The sequence below is a fragment of the Mastigoproctus giganteus genome, chromosome 7, assembly GCF_048544385.1.
Source record: "Mastigoproctus giganteus isolate SK-2022 chromosome 7, ASM4854438v1, whole genome shotgun sequence".
NCBI classification, from domain to species: Eukaryota; Metazoa; Arthropoda; class Arachnida; order Uropygi; family Thelyphonidae; genus Mastigoproctus; species Mastigoproctus giganteus.
In genome coordinates, this window is record NC_143581.1 from 85,055,009 (window position 1) to 85,076,745 (window position 21,737).

The window sequence follows — 21,737 nt, forward strand, 5'->3', positions numbered from 1 at the left end:
TCCCCATTTGTCTTCGTCTATAACTGTCCGAAATTTGTTTTGCTTTAGTTGCCACCACACCCCTGCTAAGTGCACCGGAGTCAACTTGTCACTTATCTTATCAAAGCACTGTCTTTTGCCTCTCCTAATGTGGTATAAATTGTTATGCAATTTTTCAATCCATATATTGAGGATCTTCCTTTGATACCACTTGGTAATATTAAATAAACGTTCATCTTCAAATGGTAGCTTTGTTTGAAAGCCTCGTGGTGTGAGATTATGTGTCTTACATCGATGGGCAAACCTCAAATGTTGTTCTTGTTTAGCCTCCCTAACACTATGCCTCTGAAATTCTCTGACGTACTGCACAATTGGACGGCCATAACATCGAAATAATTCTTCAAACAGGCCTCTGAGGTTGGGTATATTCATACTGTAGATTTTAGTATTTTAGTGTGATAAGAACATTAGTTGATAGAGCAAAATCACATTACAGTACCTCCGATGATAGGAAGTTAGAGTATGAATGGATCATGACGGATCTTGCAAAATGTGGTTACCCCCAGAGGATTATAGATAAATATGTTAAAGGAAATCAGAGGAGAGGCGAGTCTTTTACACCAACATCCACTGCATACATTCCCTATTATCCGGGTCTGACTGATCATATAGCTAGAATACTAAGAAAGTACCAGACACGTTGTGTGCAGCTTCTGGGGCGGAGGCTGCACACAATCGTGTCTCAGGTTAAGGACCCCATATAGGTCGTATATAGCATTAGATGCCCGGATTGTGGGGAATGTTATGTAGGGGAAACAAAATGCCGTCTCAAAGATCGTCTGGGGGGAACACACTAAGGCAATAAGAAATGCGGAGTATGGCAAATCCGCCGTGGCCGAACATTTTTGGGAGAAGCAGCACCAGATCTCCCCGGACGATGCTATCATCACCGATCGGGCGCATAAGTTCTGGGACCGTAAGTGGCTCAAGAGTTTGCGGATCTGTTCTACAATCAACATTAATAGAGATAGAGGTACGCGGATTCATCCCCTCTTTGAGGCCACTATCCTCAGAAGGGATGAACGGTTCCGTATGACTCCCGCTCGAGCCACTTCCGGTTCCACAACGCAAGAGAACGGAACGCGTGAGAATGAAACACGTGATGAGTACCATGAACCTGCTGATATTTAAAGATGTACTGCAGAATAAGAAAATACCGCTGAAGAAGAAGGCTGGAGCCTTTGAAAGCTATGGTTTTTTATCGCTTTTAACTTAGTATATTTTAATGCATTTTATTGTTCTTAATGTAGCAGATTTTAATATTTTATATGTATAGTTTATCGTAAAGTTAAATTTATTGTAAATACAGGTTATTATAATTTATTATAAACACAGTTATTAAAAGTCCAGTTTCCTTTGTGTTCTTATTTTTACGTAAGGTTGGTGCAAAACACTAAAATCTACAGTATAGAAGTAAAGAGGGTTTCACTGAGCCCAAACCCTGCTAGTTTTTCCCTGATAGCACCGTGCCCTGTAAGTAAATACGTGACTAGGAGCCCTGTTGAAAGCCAGCTTGGATGCTTGGGATGTGCCATCTGTATGTTGGTTAGAAATTTTTTGTGATTGCCCCTTCGTTGAGGCTTCCCAATGTGTGTCTGCCACGTGTTTTGGAGATGCTCAATAGGGTGTCTTTTCTCTAGTTTTGGGTCATTTGCAGGATTTGTCATGAAATCTAGACAGTCAGTTTCCCAGCCTCTGAAGAGGCAGGAGATGAGCCCTCTATGAACAATCTCAAGGTCTAAGGGAGGGCTCCAGCCAGAATGTGGAGCGCATGGGTGCTCACAGTGTTGCAGGCTCTTGAAGTTGTTAGAAGCATGTAATGTTGGATTGTTTCAAGCTTTGCTCTATTTGCAGCAGTGGTGGCCTTTCTGAACAACTTTCCTTGAATATGGATCTGGGGAGGTCTCCTGATGTCCGGAGTTCCCTTCAGTAGGATGGGGCAAGTTTTGTTCTGGAATATTCGTAGATTATTTTGTTCTGCCCAACTTTGTATATGGCGATTGCATGGTTTGCGGAGATCTCCAGCTCTTGAATCTTTTGCATGCTTCAGGACCAGATCGTCAGCATTGGCTTGTGCTCTAGTATTGGGCTGGGCTGCTAAGTACTAAAGAATAAAGCTGAGGGATTAGTCCCTCAGCTTTATTCTTTCGAGGACATTAACTCTGTTCTTCCAGCCCTCATATAAGCCAATCATAACGTATTTGCTCTTAATCCCTTCATGCTCTTTACAATGAACACATGCAAAGTCATCTGCTTTGGTTGTGTCATGTTTGGCTTAAGGTAGTTTTGCAAAGAGACCAAAAGTACAGCACATTACAAAACAAGTACTTCAGATTCATCAAATTTATTTACTATGCTCCTAGCCTTAATGTTCATGCAAGTATACAAGCAACAATTATTACTCTTCATAACAATAACACAACTCATGTATTTGCTTGTTCCGTGAGGGCCGCCATCAGATCTTGAAATCCCTGCCAATTTCTTTCCGCGTTACTGAATGTCCAATAAAAGCAGACAAGCATTATTCTTCTTTTAACTCCTCCACGTCTTTGGCAAGAAGTAGCTTTGCAACCTTTACAATCTTATCTGTAACCTTTTAATATGATTCGTCTTTTTCAAACCCTTCGAAGCGTTTTACATGCCATGGGCATGTATTCTTCCATGCGCCACTTTTACCTTTGCCTGTGACTATTCTTAATGTATTAGACTGTGACCTCCCTTCTAGGCTAGCACTTTTGCAACCCACCTAACACCCCTTGATAGCATCAGCAAATATGCTTGCACTCTTTTTATTTAAGCGTATCCCATCCCTTGTAGCAAGTTTCTCCTGTAATGAGTAGACCATGCTGAAAACAATTCTACCTCACAAGCCTTGCACAGTCTTTGCAGGGCCGAATGATTGACAAGACTCTGTCTTGTACTGCTTCTTGTTCTGCGATCTTCTGCAGAATTGTCGACTCTTTCAGTTTCACAAGGAGCAGGGGAAAGATGCCAGCGGTGGGGAAGATGGATTGCAAAGTAGCAACACATACGACATACCTGATATTCTTCCTGATGAGGTAGAACATGCATTGAAGAAAATGAAGAATCAGAAAGCCCCGGGGAAGATGAAATTACTGTAGAGTTGTTAAAATTGGGAGGAAGAGCATAACACAAAAACTGGCAAGGCTCTTCACAAAGTGCATTAGAAAAGGTGTGACGCCTAAGCAGTGGAATAATGCAATCATAGTTTTGCTGCATAAGAAAGAAGATAAATCAGAAATTGGAAATTATAGACCAATTAGCTTGTTATCCCACATCTACAAGTTGTTCACAAGGGTCATTACTAAGAGATTTGAAAGAATACTTGATGAGAATCAACCGAAAGAGCAAGCTGGCTTTAGGACAGGATTCTCAACTATGGATCACCTTCACGTAATATCACAGCTAATGGAGAACGCAAATGAATATAAAACACCATTATGCCTGGTATTTGTGGATTATGAAAAGGCATTTGACTCCATACAGCACAAGGCAATGTTTCGGGCACTGCAAAGACAAGGCATAGATACCCCATATATTATGATTTTGAAGAAAATATATGAGATTGCTATCTCCTTTATTAGACTAGACAAAGACAGTAGGAAATTTAAAATTGAGAAAGAGTTCGACAAGGAGACACAATATCTCCAAAGCTGTTTACTGCTGCCCTTGAGGAAGCTTTCAGAAGATTAGACTGGTCACAGAAAGGAGTCAATGTGAACGGAGAGTACCTAAACCATTTACGATTTGCAGATGACATTGTGGTCATAAGCCCCGATCCCAAAGAATTAGAGGAAAATCTTAATCAGTTATGCACAGTTAGTGAGGATTTTGGACTAAAGATGAATATGGCTAAAACAAAAGTAATGATGAACAAGTATGTCACAGAAAGGGAAATAATGATTGAAGGAGCAGTAATTGAAAAGGTGGAGTCATATACTTATCTGGGACAAGTTATTAGCTGTAATAATGATAAATGGCTGGAAGTCAAGAGAAGAATAAATTTTGGATGGATAGCATTCAGGAAATATAGTCACATACTGAAGAGCAATATCCCAGTTTGTCTGAAACGTAAAATAATGAATCAATGTATACTCCCCACCATGACTTATGGAAGTGAAACTTGGGCACTCACCAAAAGAATGGAAGAGAAGCTGAGAACTACACAGCAAAGAATGGAACAAATTATATTGGGAATCAGACTGTTAGATAAGAAGAGAAACACATGGATTAAGCAACAAACTCAACATTCTTATCAAAACTAAAGAACTAAAATGGTGTTGGGCAGGACACATAGCTCGAAGACATGATGACAGACGGACTAAGAAAATAACAGAATGGTATCCAAGAGGAGCTAGAAGAAAACCTGGAAGACAAAGGCGGAGATGGATAGATGAAATTTATTGAGTTTGTGGGTAGTAAATGGATGGCCAGTGCTCAAAACAGAAGGAACCGGAAAGTTGCTGGAGAGGCCTTCATCCTGCAGTGGATTCAAAATGGCTGATGATGATGATAATGTAGTTTATACTGCTGTCAAACTGTATCAATTACAAACCGCTATTTTTGACTGTGTTCCATACTGTGTGATAAGGTTATGTTATAAAAACTATTATATTGTGTAATTTATAGTTTATAAGTTAACAGAAACACTTCTGACACTGGTTACTCCACTGCTATATAAAGTACACAAGTAACCTCCAAGTAGAGCTTATATCAATACTATAACAGTGATAGTGAAGTTGACTTTGGTTTTTTTTTAAGCAACTTCAAAGGCTAAGTAACATACAAATTCTCAGACAAATAATAACCATGCTACTAAATATTAATCAAAAGTTACAAAAAACAATAATCTTTAAGCAGTAAAGAAAGTAACACATAGTGGTTCCCAAAAATGAATTTTCTCTGGCATAGCCTCAACAGCAGAAATTTGTAGATTTGGTGGAAAGTTTCAACTCTGGTGGGCAAGTGTCCTCAAATATCTCAGGGAAGCAAATTGCTCCTCACAGCTTCATTCAATGGTTGGCTTGTATTCCAGGATATACGGTGTTTTTAATTTTATTAGATTTCATTTTATTAACAAGCCAATCTGAAGATATGATGAAAACTGGGGCATGATTCAAGTTTGGCTTTCCACTAAATGGGTTTTCTAAGCAACTGGCAAGGGAGGGATAATAAATGTCTCACAAATTTGTGGAATATTCTGTCAGTGCCTTTTTATTTTATGTTCTAAATTTTGAACCTTTTGGTTGTACTAGTTATAGATGACACAGCAAACCTTAGTAATCATGTGTGTTTTGTGGTCAGTAATTTGCAAAATAATTTTTAAAATCAATGCTGTGTAGTGTTAATATACATGTATTCATATATTAGAAACAAAATTTAGCTGCATTATTTGAAATAGCCATCTCTAGCATTCACACAGTCTTTCAGTCTACCATGTCCTATTGCACTATACATAGTATCCATTGAAACCTTGGTGTTTCCTTGATTCTCCTAGTGATTGCTACTAGCAAGTTGTAAAGAGTTTGTCGAACTACTCTAACATCATACATACCCCATAGTTACTGCAATACCCATGCAACTGGTTAGTATTGCATGCACAAATTTACTGCAGATTTGAGTGAAAACTGGATATGCCCAGACATGATAAACAATGTCCTCTCATCATGAATGCTTCCTCTTGATATTTGGCCATCTTTTTTAATATGTTGTGAGTTACAGCACGGACTATAACTTGTAGCTTAGTATATTCAGTTTGGAACTCTGAGAAGGAAATTTTGAGTGATGAAAACTGCAGCATGACCAAAAAGCTGTGCTTTTGATGTGTTAGCCTTATGAGCCAGATCCTGTTGAAAGATCCACTGGCTTTCATGGAACCTGATTTGATTTTGAGGTTTGATCTCTCTTAAATATCTACACAGTAATCCAGAACTGTGCACTGATAATATTCTCTTTCTCCATCTCATGCCTAACTTCTGAGCCTCTTATAAGTTCAAAGTTTACCATATTGATAATTAAATATTTATTCATTAATGTCATGGACTTTGCAACAAACACACACAAAGGTATCCCCTATGTTTATATCATATTCTAATAAAAATAGAACGTGATATAAACATAGGGGATTTATAAATAAAAATCTGTCCTGTTCTTTAGAAACCACGCCTCACTAAATTATATTTAATTAGCTTTGATATGGTTCTGGCCTTTTGTCTGTCATTAAGATTTGAATAAATTTGGTTGCTGAAGATCACATATGAAATTGTAGCCAGATCTAGAGTGGTAATCTAATTTTTGGGTGGCTGCATTCATTTAATGACATGTTAATAAATTTTCTGCTTATAGCTGGAGCAATTTAAAAATGTTGGATAAAACTAATTTTCTTTGTGCCATGCTATAATGTCTACTGATTTTGTTTGTCGGCTCTACAAAATGTCAAATTAAATACTGTCCATATTGAATTTTTATGCATATCATTTAACAAATATACTGAATACAGCTGTGAGTTTAATTGATTTTGTGTAGGTATTTCATTTCTCAGTCTTTGTAACCAGATTTATGAGAATTTGTACAGACATGGGAGAGATTTTGAATTTTTGAATTTTTTTAAATTTTTATTTATTGAAGTGTTTGTAAATATATGCATCCTTGTGTTGTTATCAGATATGCGTGATGGTATTGTTATTGGAATCTGTAATCTGTTATGAGCAATTTGTCTATCGAGCTTTTTAATAGTTTCATGTAGTATTCTGCCTTATTCTGATTAATTTGTTTATAGATAAACCTCAACAGTTCTGCATACCGAATTAAACATATGAGGAACTGAAACTTGTGAAATTATGTACGAGGAGCAGTACGAAAGTAATGCTTCCTATTTTTTGACTCAGAAAATTTAATTCCTACAACTAGGCATTTTACATAAATTAATCCTCAATCATTAATAAATGCTCTTATTTTTCCACAAAATGATCATTTTATATGGACTTCTACCATCTCTGAGCCAAACACTCTATTCCAATCCTATAAACGTCCTTACTTTTGCTACCGAGGGCTTTCTGAACACTGATTGAGCTGGTCATCATCCACAAAATGGGTTCCATTTAGTGCATCCTTCAGCGGGCCGAAGAGGTGATAGTTAGAAGGTGCAAGATCTGGGCTATGAGAGGGGTGAGGAAGGACAGTGCACCCTAGTTTTCCAATGGCCTCCATGCCATTGGAAAAGTAGGGTGCACTGTTGTGCATTTCCATGGAAAAGTACCTCGTTAAGATTTTTGTCTGGGCGAATTCTACGGACACAAGCTTTCAACTTTTTCAATGTTTCTACATATCGATCTGAGTTGGTTGTGGTGCCACTCTCCAATAAATCCAAAAGCACGACCCCATCTTTGTCCCAAAACACCTTCACCGTGATTTTACCTACAGAATGCTGCCTTTTGAACTCCTTGTACAGTGAATTTTGATGGTGCCACTCCATTGACTGTCTTTTCATTTCAGGGTCATAACAGTGGACCCAGATTTCGTCATCTGTGAATGTGCGTGAAAGAAAAACCTCTCCTTCACTATCATAGCGCTGGAGAAGTTTCGTACAGATGACCTTCCAGGATTGCTTCTACACGGATGGGATACACTTAAATAGAAAGGGTGCAAGAATATTTGCTGATGCTATCGAGGCAGTGTTAGGTGGGTCGGAAAACTGCTAGCTTGGGGGGGGGGGAACAAAGACAAATAGATTAACAGTAGCCACTGGCAGAGGTGAAAGAGATTCTTGCACTGCTTCTATTGGAATGAGCAGAAGCCTGAAAAACAATATGCAGGATATTTCAGAGACTGCTGGAAGTCATTGCGGTACAAGTAAACACATGGGTTGTGTTAGGGTAGCTAAGAATAGAAACAGGTGCATGTATACTTGCGTGTACACCAATGCTAGGAGTTTAGTAAATAAATTTGATGAATTTGAGGTTTTCCTCAAAACATCAAAGGCAGATATTGTTGGGATATCAGAGACATGGTGTCACACAGATATAAGGAATGCAGAACTGGAATTTGGGGAGTACAACGTCTACAGAAAGGATAGGAAGGGAGGAGGGGTTATGCTATTAGTTAAAAAAACATATAAAATCCAAGGAAGTGAAGCCAGTCGAGATCGATGGACAGGGCAGTGTCAAGTCAGTTTGGTGTGACATTAGCATTAGTAGAGGCATATGATGCAAGAAAGCAAGCTTATTCAGCATCAGCCAAAAAAAAAAAAAAAACACACACACACACACCACTCCCATTTCACCCCTCCGTTCGTTCGAAATACCTGTCCAGTTGAGCTTTAAATTTGTTTAGGATATCAACTTCAACAACAAGTGATGGAAGTCGGTTCCACCAACCAACCACCCGCTGGCCAAAGGCAAATTTCCGCACATCTATCCGACATCCGTCCTTCCTCAATTTGAATTTATGCCCTCTGAGGTGATTATTCTGAGCAAGATGAAGAATCCCATTGGCATTGAGCATGCTCAAACCATTCAAAGCCTTATACACCTCTATCAGATCACCTCGCCGGTGCCTAGTCTCCAGACTCTGTAATTTGCAAAACTTAAGCCTTTCTTCGTAAGAGCAACCCTTTGTTCCATTCACTAATCTTGTTGCCCTTCTCTGTACCCGTTCCAGCAGCTCTACATCCTTCTTGAAATGATACCTCCAGACCTGTATACAGTACTCAAGATGTGGCCTAACCATTGCCTTATACAAGGGAATAATCACCTCCTTATCCCTGCTAGAAAAATTCCTGTATATCATTGACAAGACACCATGAGCTACTCTTGCAGCTCGTCTGCACTGCTCAGAGAACTTCATATCTGCCTGCACAATTACCCCCAGGTCCTTTTCATTCTCCACCATTGTCAGTGTAGTACCGCAGAGTTGATACGTTGCTCTGCGGTTACTGTTTCCCATATGTAGTACTTTACATTTGTCAATGTTAAACTTCATTTGCCACCTCTCAGCCCATCTGTTCAACCTTTCCAGATCCTGTTGCAGCAGCATAGCGTCAGTAGTGTCCTTAACAACCCTGCCAACCTTTGTATCATCTGCAAACTTGGACATTAAACTTGATATCCCATCATCAATATCATTCATAAACACCGAAAACAACAACGGACCTAACACTGAACCCTGAGGAACTCCACTAATAACATTAGTCCACGTTGAGCAGTGTCCATTGATTACCACTCTCTGTCTTCTGCCACTCAACCATCCCCTTATCCATAGCAGCAATTTGCCTCCAATGCCACACTGCTCCAATTTGTGCAGCAGTCTTCCATGTGCAACAGTATCAAAAGCCTTTCTAAGATCCAAATATATAATATCAAAGTTATTCCCTGCATCCAGTTCTTTTGTGACTACATCATGGTATCCAATCAAATTGGTCAGGCAAGACCTGCCCTTAACAAAACCATGCTGCGTCTGAGCTATTACTGAATTCTTGTCTAGATGATCCTGCAGTGCTTCTTTAACCAGTGCCTCCATTAATTTACCTGGAACAGAAGTTGAACTAACAGGTCTATAATTCCTTGTGTCAGCCTTTGATCCTCCTTTGTGAATTGGGGTTACATTTGCACATCTCCAGTCTATGGGTACCTCCCCTGAGTCCAAAGAAGCTCTCATAATTATGGCTAGGGGTTTGCTTACTTCCTTTGCTGCCTCCTTTAATATAACTGGATAGATCCCATCCACCCCAGGTGCATTTTTAATGTTTATCCTCAACAATCTCTCCTCCACGTTCCTCTCAGTTATTAAAAAATCATCCAGCTCACTGCCAATGTTTACTTTACCTACATCATTCTCCTTCCTGACTGACTCCTCGTGCGTGAATGTAGATGCAAAATACTCGTTTATATTGTTAGCCACCTGAGCAGGATCCTCAACTGTTGAACCATCAATATCCAGTGGACCAATCTGATTCATCCCTTTCCTTCTTGAGTTTAAATATGTAAAGAACTCTTTTCTGTTTTTCTTTGCATCCTTTGCCAAGGATTTTTCGTAGTCTGCCTTTGCCTGCCTAATCTCCTTTGTGACTTGGTTACAGACCAACTTATATATATCATAGGCTTTCATGTCACCCATTAATTTGTATGTATCCCATGCATTTTTCTTCTCTGTCACATGTCTCATAAGTTCATCTGATAACCATTTAGGCCTAAACCTTGAACAATATTTCTTAGTTGGTATGTAAAGCCTGGTAGCCTCCAAGATTAGTTCCTTGAATGCTTCCCATTTTGAGTTTGCTGTTGGTAACATCATCAGTTGGTCCCACTGTATAGAATTTAAATACTGTCTCAGACCATCATAGTCGCATGGGTAAATCAAAATTGAGAGTAGGAGTGTGCTATAGGCCTAATGACTCTGATGATACTGTACAGGGCTTAATACGATACTGTACAGGGAAATAGAATGGGCCAGTAAATCAGAGAGTCTTATAATGGGGGATTTTAATTTCCCAGATATTGACTGGAATTTGTGGGTTGGTCACTCACACATTAGCAAGGCTTTTGTGGATTTATTGGATGATTGTTTTCTACACCAGCATGTTCGGGAGGCAACTAGAGGGAGTAATACTCTTGATCTGATTATCAGTAGTGATTCTTCATGCATTAAGAATCTGCAGATAAAGGAACCACTAGGTGGCAGTGATCACAGTGTGCTGAAGTGGGATTTACTCAAGGTAACTACCATCAGAGGTAAAGGGAAGGGTTTTTGCTTTCGTAAAGGCGACTATGATGGGCTGAGACAGTAGTATTTAAATTCTATACAGTGGGACCAACTGATGATGTTACCAACAGCAAATTCAAAGGGGAAGCATTCAAGGAACTAATCTTGGAAGCTACCAGGCTTTACATACCAACCAAGAAATATTGTTCAAGGTTCAGGCCTAAATGGTTGTCAGATGAACTAATGAGACATATGGCAGAGAAGAAAAATGCATGGGATACATACAAATTAATGGGTGACATGGAAGCCTATGATAGATATAAGTTGGTCTGTAACCAAGTCACAAAGGAGATTACGCAGGCAAAGGCAGATTATGAGAAATCCTTCGCAAAGGATGCAAAGAAAAACAGAAAAGAGTTCTTTACCTATTTAAACTCAAGAAGGAAAGGGATGAATCAGATTGGTCCACTGGATGTTGATGGTTCAACAGTTGAGGATCCTGCTCAGGTGGCTTACAATCTAAACGAGTATTTTGCATCTGCATTCACACATGAGGAGTTATTCATTAAGGGGAATGTCGTAGGTGAAGTAAACATTGGCAGTGAGCTAGATGATTTTGTAATAACTGAGAGGAAAGTGGAGGAGAAATTGTTGAGGATAAACATAAAAAAGGCACCCGGGGTGGATGGGATCTATCCAGTTATATTAAAGGAGGCAGCAAAGGAAGTAAGCAAACCCCTAGCCATAATTATGAGAGCTTCCTTGGACTCAGGGGAAGTACCCATGGACTGCAGATGTGCAAATGTAACCCCAATTCACAAAGGAGCATCAAAGGCTGACACAAGTAATTATAGACCTGTTAGTTTAACTTCGGTTCCAGAAAAAGTAATGGAGGCACTGGTTAAAGAAGCACTGCAGGATCATCTGGACAAGAATTCAATTATAGCTCAGACACAGCATGGTTTTGTTAAGGGCAGGTCTTGTCTGACCAATTTGATTGGATACTATAATGTAGTCACAAAAGAACTGGATGCAGGGAATAATTTTGATATTATATATTTGGATCTTAGAAAGGCTTTTGATACTGTTGCGCATGGAAGTTGCTGCACAAATTGGAGCAGTGTGGCATTGGAGGCAAATTGCTGCTATGGATAAAAAGGGATGGTTGAGTGGCAGAAGACAGAGAGTGGTAATCAGTGGACACTGCTCAACGTGGACTAATGTTATTAGTGGAGTTCCTCAGGGTTCAGTGTTGGGTCCATTGATGTTTTCTGTATTTATAAATGATATAGATGATGGTATATCAAGCTTAATGTCTAAGTTTGCAGATGATACAAAGGTTGGCAGGGTTGTTAAGGACACTACTGATGCTATGCTGCTGCAACAGGATCTGGATAAAGATTGGTCAGGCCACACCTTGAATACTGTATACAGGTCTGGAGGCCTCATTTCAAGAAGGATGTAGAGCTGCTGGAACGAGTACAGAGAAGGGCAACAAGATTAGTGAATGGAACAAAGGGTTGCTCTTACGAAGAAAGGCTTAAGTTTTGCAAATTACAGAGTCTGGAGACTAGGCATCGGCGAGGTGATCTGATAGAGGTGTATAAGGCTTTGAAAGGCTTGAGCATGCTCAATGCCGATGGGATTCTTCCTCTTGCTCAGAATAATCACCTGAGAGGGCATAAATTCAAATTGAGGAAGGACGGATGTCGGATAGATGTGCGGAAATTTGCCTTTAGCCAGCGGGCAGTTGGTTTGTGGAATAGACTTCCATCACTTGTTGTTGAAGTTGATAGCCTAAACAAATTTAAGGCTCAGCTGGACGGGTATTTCGAACGAACGGAGGGGTAAAATGGGAGTAGTGGTTGTGCTTTTTTTTTTTTTTTTTTTTGACTGATGCTGAATAAGCTTGCTTTCTTGCATCATATGCCTCTACTAATGCTAATGTGTCAGCATTTTTGGGACTCACTAGGCACAAAACTTGTAGCCTAGTTCCTTTATGATGGTTATCACAGCAGGTTTCCCTATACCTACTGCATTGCACAATTCACGTGTTGTGGTTCAATGGTTCTCTTGATCAGTGCGTCAATCCGACACTTGTTGTCTTTTGTCATTGAAGTTGCTGGCTGGCTGCTTCAGGGCTTGTCAACAATATTACTTTTTCCACTCATAAAGTGTCTTACCAAACGTCTAATGGTACTCACATCTACAGTATTGTCACCACAAACATTTTTGAGATGCATATGGATTTTGCTAGGCTTCACTTCTTTCTTGGTAAGAAATTCAGTCACAACTCTTTGCTTGATATATATATCTTAACATCCACCATTTTGAACTATCTGTGTACTTCACAAGATCATTCATAGCACCACTCAGTATGGCGAAACTAGAGAGCTCTAGTGACCATTCAGTGGCACGTGAAATGATCTATGGCACCACATATTAAAGCAAAAAATTAGGAGGTATTGCTGTCGTACAGGTCCTCATATGTTTCTCCATTCTGCAGAATGCCCCATTGATCTCTTTTTTTTTTCTTTTTTTTTTACAACTTCTTTTCAGTGACACCATCTCTGTTCCTCAGTCATCAGGAAATTTAGAATATTTGTATATTCAACGAAGTGCACATGGCCTTCATAAAAATTTCACTAATAGTGTCTTGCTGTATTGCTTTCCATAAACTTAGATCATGGCTGTTGTATTCTAGGCTCAGTTCTTGAATTTGCTTTATCTATTATTATTATTATTCTTATTATTTTCGAAGTTTTGATGGACTCTATCTGCTGCAACATGCATACACTAAAAAATAGGAGTAAGAATTAAACGGCTATCAGAGAGAAATTGATATGTGCAACAGTGCAGACTTTGTTCTTCTTTGATAGACGGTAACAGAAATAAGATGTTTCTACTCATATAACACTATGCCGAATTGAAATAGAAAGAAGTGATTTATGAAATTACATTTTGTATTTAATTCCAAAAAAAAAAAAAAAAATTTCATTTCTTTCTGGTTCGGCTTAGCGTAAGTAGAGTGCAATGTGAGTAGAGTGCAATTCTTGCATGTCTGTTCCTTTGGTTACACTCTTTTGAAACGAGTTTTATTTTTTGAAATAAGTAGTTTTATTTATTAAAAACTATAAAAAATCCAAAATTTGCTTCTTTTGGTTAGACATAACATTATATACTTAATATTAAGAAATGGATTTAAAACTTTTATTTTTATTTTATGGACATGCTATGTTTTTTTGTTTTCACCTGCACAGTACTAGTGTGCATCTGTATGTGCATGCACAGTAATTTTTTTTTTATTTTTAGATAGCAGTTATTTGCAAGACTCTGTACTTCTCGTCTTTTCAGAAGATAGTTGGTATTCCTATTGATTTTCAGCCCTCTTCTCTTGCAAGCCTGCCTGGAATATTTTCTCAGAATTCCCTTCCAGAAAATGTGAATAGAAATTTTAATTGGACTGGAGAAGGATTAGTAAGTTATGATCTTCAAAGTTTCATTAAAGGGTAAAATGTTTTTTAAGTCTCCAAAATTTTAAATATAGGATCTTTTGACTGTTTACAATCCACGAAAAGCATCTTTTGTCATTTAGAAAACATTAAATATTATATTAATAACTGACAGCTATTAATGCAATATTTAATGATATTAATAAATTTTTATCTTTAATTATGCTATTAATATTATTATTAATAAATTATATCTTCAATTATGTATAAATTAATTTTATCTCCAGATAAGATTTCTGTCTCTGAAGGGATGCCTCATTTAACCTTCTAAAAACAAATGTTCCAAATGAAGTTTCTGAATGTGATATTAATTCTTTTTGTAAACAAAATGAATCAATTAGAATGTGTGTCTTTGCCTATTTGAACAATTGAAGTTTTATTTTTGAGAAAAAGAAAGAAAAAAAAACTTGATCTTAAAGTGTTTCTAGACAGCTGTTATTACTATCCAATCCATATCATTTTCCTTTTAACTTCTATTATGACCTCCCTTCCACTAAGTGTGTAATATCTCCAGTAATAGCATGATTGCCGCTATTTATCTATATTCCCATACTTTTCTTTCCTATATGTTTCATATTCCCATGCTTTTCTTTCCTATACTTTTCATATTCCCATGCTTTTCATATTCCCATACATTTCTTTCCTGTACTTTTCATATTCCCATACTTTTCTTTCCTATACTTTTCATATTCCCATACTTTTCTTCTTTGTGTTGCTGAGTAACTTCTAAAACACTAATGCTTTTCATGTGCTGCCATTTAGCTGCATTGTATTTGTTTCGGCATCATATAAAAATCACATGATTTTGGTTCTCAGAGTTTGAACGACAATAGACCACTGTTTTAGTTGAATGTGGTAACGAGTGCATAGACTTTTATAAGGGAATTTACAGCAATTATTCTCATTCCAGTGAGAATAAGGGCAGGCTGAAAATAATGCCTCTTATTCGTAACCTCAGTACTAGGTGGCATAGCAAGTTCCAACTAAGTTTTTGGTGCAGTTAATAGTTTCTACTTAGTACATGTGCATTAATGTCTCTGTGTGGTTTTTTTTGTTTACAAGTTATGGTTTTAAATGGAAGCATCTTTGAACACATGGGTCAGACAATCTACAGTTATTCTGTTTCTTATTGCCAATATATTAAACCTGACATCTTGAACCTTAAATGGATCCTAGATATATCACTGTGATTCAAAAAACGAGACACTCTAAGTCAGATGTTCCCAACCTTTCTTGGTTCACGGCACCCTTACTGTCCCAGTAATTTTTTCACAGCACCCCTATGTCAAAAGAAATACCTAACACAGTGGTTTTCGACCTTTTAATATATACCTATATAATAATTTTATTCTTTATATAGAGGTACTAAATAAAGATGAATTATAGATCACCACAAAATTAAAAAGATACGGTACAATGGATATTGTATCGTGCCCTTTATATTTTACCATTTTTATAATGAAATAAATATATAAATTTCAAAAAAAAAAAAAAATAAATAATAATAATAATAACTTTAAGTAACTTAAACCCCCAAGAATGTTGTTGCGGCACCCCAGTTGAAAACCATTGCTCGAAGTAATTAGGCCATAAAGTCTTTCTTCATTTTTTGAAAAACATGTGGCATGAAGCAAGTTCTGGAGAGAAGGGGGTGGGGTGTCTCCACTCTCTGTATTCCTCAGAACTTGGTGAAAGGCACGTTGGGCTTTTGATAAAGGATGTTTTTCAAATATCTCTTCATTTGTTTCTTCAGCTTGACACACACACACTCACTCTCTCTCTCTCTCTCTCTCTTCTTTTAAATTAATATCATAAAAAGACAAAAAAAAATTGAATTTCACATATCTTCACTGAAGAGTGGTGAAGATAATTTTTCTTTATACTGTCAATCTACTCCCCCCTCCTTCTTTTCTGGGGAGATGGTGGTGGGATGGGACGGACATTTTGTTCCTTAATAAGAATCCCACTTCCCTTACTCTGCAGAAGCTGTTAGACAGAGAAGTGGTGCTTTTGATAAAAGATCTTTTCTGAACAGCTCGTAACATTTTATGTGTTTCTGAAGTTATATTACTAAGCTTTAAACAGAACTTGATGCAAGCTGTGTCAGTTCTTTTGAATCTGATTTAAAAAAAAAATTGCACAACACATACACATCTTCACTGAACAGCTTCATTTGACTGTTATGACAAAGAATGAAGCATCTAATGAGGAAAACTACCTTGAAAACGTACTCCATTTTTTATTACATAATTAAAGAAATTCACAATATATTATGGATAGCATTTTGTGTGTCCTTTCTTGATTACTGTTATTGTTTCATATTGTAACCAAATTTGTGTATTAATTTGCTTGTGTATTACCATTTAATGGTATTTAAACCTATTTGCATGAAATTAAAGTGAAGCAAAAATAAACCATTAAAATGAAATTTCGTGAAGATGGAGTAAAAATAAAAGTTCAGACTATTTTAACACTGTACATTAAGATCAATATACATTTTGTAGTAATTTAATAAATGAATGGATTGTTTAAAATATGTGCAAGTGCAATTAATGCTGTGAGGTATAAGTGTATCATAATTATAAAATATGTTCCTTTTGTGTTGGAGAGACAATCCCTTTGCAACTATCACATACCAAATAATTCAACCATGGTGTAGAGCTGTGTTCCTTGAGAAATTGAACAAGTGTTCCGTGAAAAATCGTAATTAATAATTAAAGAAATAAATAAAATAAATTTTGCATATTTGTAGCGTACACCACTTTTGTATCATTCTAATTTTAAAATTATTTATTTATTTATTATTATTATTTTTTTTTTTTTTTTCGATTATCAATATACTGGCATAGCCTAATAATCAAAGAGACCGCAGAACACTTTATTTTGGTGGGCTTTTGCATAAAGAAGTATGCAGAGAGGTAGTGACATCTACAAAAAAAGTAGCAATATATAGTGGTCTAATATGCCATTCGTATGCGATTTAGTCTGGAGTACACAGGTTGAAGGAGAGGGGGAAGCAAGCCAATATTGTAACTAAACTCACATCCCTGTATAAATCTTTTTTGATAATTATCAGTATTTCAAAATACTATTATTAAAGTAACTCACCATGGATTTGTGGTTGAAAAAAGGAACTTTAAAATGAGAATCAAGTACTTCTAGTAGTGCAACTGTTGTCGATGAAAACGAACATAATATTGTCACACTTCAAAGTGAGAATGAACAATCAGATTCTTTTGTTCCCCAAAAATCCGAATTCAAAAAAACAGGAACCAACTAATAAAAGATCAAAGTATGATGACAGTTATTTGAATTTCAGCTTTACATGTTTTGGAAATGAAGATGCTCCTGATGCATGGTACATCATATTAATAAAATATTGGCAGACAGTTCTTTGGCTCCCTCTAAATTTGTGTTTCCTAAGTGTTCCATAAATATATTGTGAGATTAAGAGTTCCATAAATATATTGTGAGATGAAAAGTGTTCCGTGACTAAAAAGGTTTGAGAAAAGCTGGTGTCGAGTGAAAAAACGTCCATGAAAGTTTCTGCTGTCCAAATGTTTACTGAACTTAATATTTTAGACTACTTAAACTACTCAATATTTTGGACTACTATATTATTTTAGACTACTCAAACCTTTCCATTGCCGACGTAGTTTCACGAAATGCCATTGCCATCTCTCATCACAAGAGAGATGCCATTGCTACTTAATAATAATTTACTGAAGTAAATAATTCGGAGTGGATTCTTGTTTGAAAAATAATGCACTCTCTTTGGAAACATTAAATTTTTCTCCTACTGTAAGGAAAAAGTCTTAGATTTCATTTTTGGAACTATAATGAAAAAATGCTGCCTATCGGGATGGTTCAAACTATTTTGGGATGTTTTTAGTGACTGAATTAGCATTTTGCATGAGGAAAGTATTGTTTTTCCTCCTGGAAATGAGTTGAAAAACTCATATTTCCAGGAGGAATAGAGAAGCTAGTCATAGAATAAATGTAATTTACAGATGTGATGTAGTGATTCCTCATGGCCTTAGTTGCCACTAGGAACATTAAAAACAACTCAGTGTGATGTAATATATTCATGGGTGGATTAGATTGAGTTGATCTCAGTCAGTTAAATGTGTGGTTTTCCATTTTCTTTTTCAGAAGTTCTAGTCCTGAGTTTAGGGTACTATTTGAAGGTAGTGGCGTGAAGTAAATAAATAATAAACTGAAACAGTATTTGACCTGGACCACAGCCAATAAAATGAAGTTTCATAATGACAAAAAAACCTTGTTACATATTTAATCTCCTTACTAATTTGCATGCCATGGCATAGAAACAGTAAATGTAATGTATAGTTCAGAATTAGTATTGCTTTCATTGTGTAATGAAGCCTTTTGTTGCATCATCAAAAAAAAAAACCCACCCTAGTACTAGCATTGTTTATTACCTATATTAACAAACACGTTAATAGCATAATTTTGCACACGAGTAACATATAGTGCTGTATATTGGGTAGGAGTGGATAACAATGCATACGATTTTTATCGAAACAAGCTGTACATGTATGCCTGGTTCATCTCATGTATAACTGGCACAACTCATCAGCCCATCACTAACTGTTCTCTTATTTTACATGAAATGATAAATTTAGTTTGTAACATGGACAACATGAGATTTTTTGTAAAATGCTATCTATTATTTGTTCAACTGTGTGTTAGATAATGTAGACAAATTACATTGTTAGACCTGAAAAGATAGCAAGTTTTTGGCACCCATTTTTAATGACATATACAGCCACTCTCCAATTAACGTAATAGTAGCATTCAGCAGAGTTCTGTGTAAGTCGAAATTTCCCCCATGCTTGTGCAGCAATCATAGCTGTGCTCGCTGAATTGATTGAATCAAAAAAATGTTCGACGAATATGTGAATAGAATTATTTATTGTATTTATTCAAATTTTCAGCTCATGCACAGGAAAAATTTCAAAATTATAAAATTGTAAAAAAAGAGGGGAGATAAGCATAACGTCAGTAAGTTTTGCCTCTGGACCATCGCCAGATTCGATGTCTTCAGCTGATAAGTATGCTGCTGCGGAGGTTGAGGTCTGTGGAGATTTAGAAGGGGTCGGCCACTCAACCTGATGAAAGAACATATAAATGACTGGACGGTGGCTTTTTTTCTTTTCATCACAGATTTCTTTGTAGCAAGCAAGCATATCATTCACCCCCTCTGTTAACTTTTAAGAATTGCTCGCTGTCAGGATCCATCTTCTCAAACCTTTCCATTGCCGATGTAGTTTCACGAAATGCCATTGCCATCTCTCTTGTGATGAAGCTTCTTGGCTCCAGATTTGGTTCATCTTAAGCTTTGTCAGCATTTTCTTCTTTCACTGCAAGTCAATAAGTTCTTCATTAGATACTTTCTTCTCTTCTTCCTCTATTAACTCCTCCACGTCTTTGGCAAAAAGTAGTTCTTCAATCTCTTCTTCGAATGAAACAGCATTAAAAACAATCTTATCTGTAACCTTTTCATATGATTTGTTTTTTTTTTTCAAACCCTTCGAAGCTTTTTACATGCCATGGGCATATATTCTTCCATGCGCCATTTAAACATCTTTTAATAATTTCTGCCCAGGCCTTATTAATGTTTAAGATGCTGTGGTAAATATTGTAAGATTTCCAAAAGTCTCTTTAACGTAAAATTTTTCTCACTGTCTACTGCAGATAATGCCTGAGCAAATGTTGTGCATAAATAGTATGCTTTTAAATTCGAAATAACACCCTGATCCATAGATTGGATTAGTGAAGTCGTGTTTGGCATGAAGTGAAACCATCTAGATACATAGGATGTCCAGGAGCATTATCTAATAGAAGCAAAATTTTGAAAGGAACGTCGTTGTCTTACCAATATTTTTAACCTCTGGAATGAAACAGCATTAAAAACAATCCTCAAAGAGAGATATTGTTATCCATGCTCTGGTTCGAACGGAAATGCACAGGTAGGGTGGCTTTATTTGATGCCCTTAAGTGCACGAGGATTTCCAGAATGGTACACAAGCAGTGGTTTTAATCTGTAAGCTCCTGCTGCATTAGACCCAGCAGGGCCTAATGCAGCAAGAGCATGGCCTTATCTTTTGAATTCTTGAAACCTGAAATATGTTTGATCTGGCAGCTGCCTTCATTAATAATTTTTTCCAACACATCACAAAATTTCTCTGCATCTGGCACTGGCGACTTCACCACATTTAACTTTGTGGAAACCAGTGCGATGCTTGAACCTATTAAACCACCCGTTGCTTGCCACGAACTTGGCTTGGAGTTTACTTAGCATTAGTAGAGGCATATGATGCAGGAAAGCAAGCTTATGCAGCATTAGCCAAAAAAAATAAAATAAAAAATTCATAAATAAAAAAAAAACTCTCCGATTTCACCCCTCCATTTGTTCCAAATACCTGTCCAGCTCGGCCTTAAATTTATTTAGGCTATCAACTTCCACAAAAAAAGATAGAAGTCTGTTCCATCAATCAACTCCCTGCTGGCTAAAGGCAAACTTCTGCACATCTATCCTACAACTATCATTCCTCAATTTGAATTTATGCCCTCTCAGGTGATTATTCTGAGCAAGAGTAAGAATCCCATCAGCGTTGAGCCTGCTCAAACCATTCAAGGCTTTATACATCTCAATCAGATCACCTTGCAAGTGCCTAGTCTCCAGACACTATAATCTGCAAAACTTAAGCCTTTCTTCATACGAGCAACCCTTTGTTCCATTCACTAATCTTGTTACCCTTCTCTGTACTTGTTCCAACAGCTCTACATCCTGATTAAAATGAGGCCTCCAGACCTGTATAGTACTCAAGGTGCTATCTGACCATTGCCTTATACAAGGGAATAATCACCTCCTTATCCCTTCTAGAAAAATTTCTGTATATTATTGACAAGACACCATGAGCTACTTTGCAGACCGTCAGCACTGCTCAGAAAATTTCGTATCTGCCTGCACAATTACCCCCAGATCCTTTTCATTCTCTACCACTGTCAGTGTAGTACCACATAGTTGTTACGTTACTCTAGGGTTACTGCTTCCCGTATGTAGTACTTTACATTTTTCAATGTTAAACTTCATTTGCCACCTCTCAGCCCATCTGCTCAACTTTCTAGATCCTGTTGCAGCAGCGTACTGTCATTAGTGTCATTAACAACCCTGCCAACCTTCTTATTGTCTGCAAACTTGGACATTAAACTTGATATACCATCATCAGTGTCATTTATAAATACAGAAAACAACAATGGACCCAACACTGAACCCTGAGGGACTCCTCTAATGACATTAGTCCACGAAGAGCAGTGTCCATTGATTACCACTCTGTCTTCTCCCACTCAACCATCCCTTTATCCATAGCAGCAATTTGTCTCCAGTGCCACACTGCTCCAATTTGTGCAGCAGTCTTCCATGTACAACAGTATCAAAAGCCA

At 37.3% G+C, this 21,737-nt stretch overlaps 1 protein-coding gene across 1 annotated transcript in view; it reads left to right on the forward strand.

The window, feature by feature from the left end:
- The window catches only part of LOC150083040 (nucleolar protein 11), a 290,218-nt gene that overhangs the window by 134,410 nt on the left and 134,071 nt on the right, over positions 1 to 21,737 (forward strand). The window contains exon 8 of the mRNA XM_090376991.1: positions 14,071 to 14,235. Coding sequence (XP_090233117.1) covers positions 14,071 to 14,235 — 165 coding nt within the window. The remainder of the gene's footprint in view (positions 1 to 14,070; positions 14,236 to 21,737) is intronic.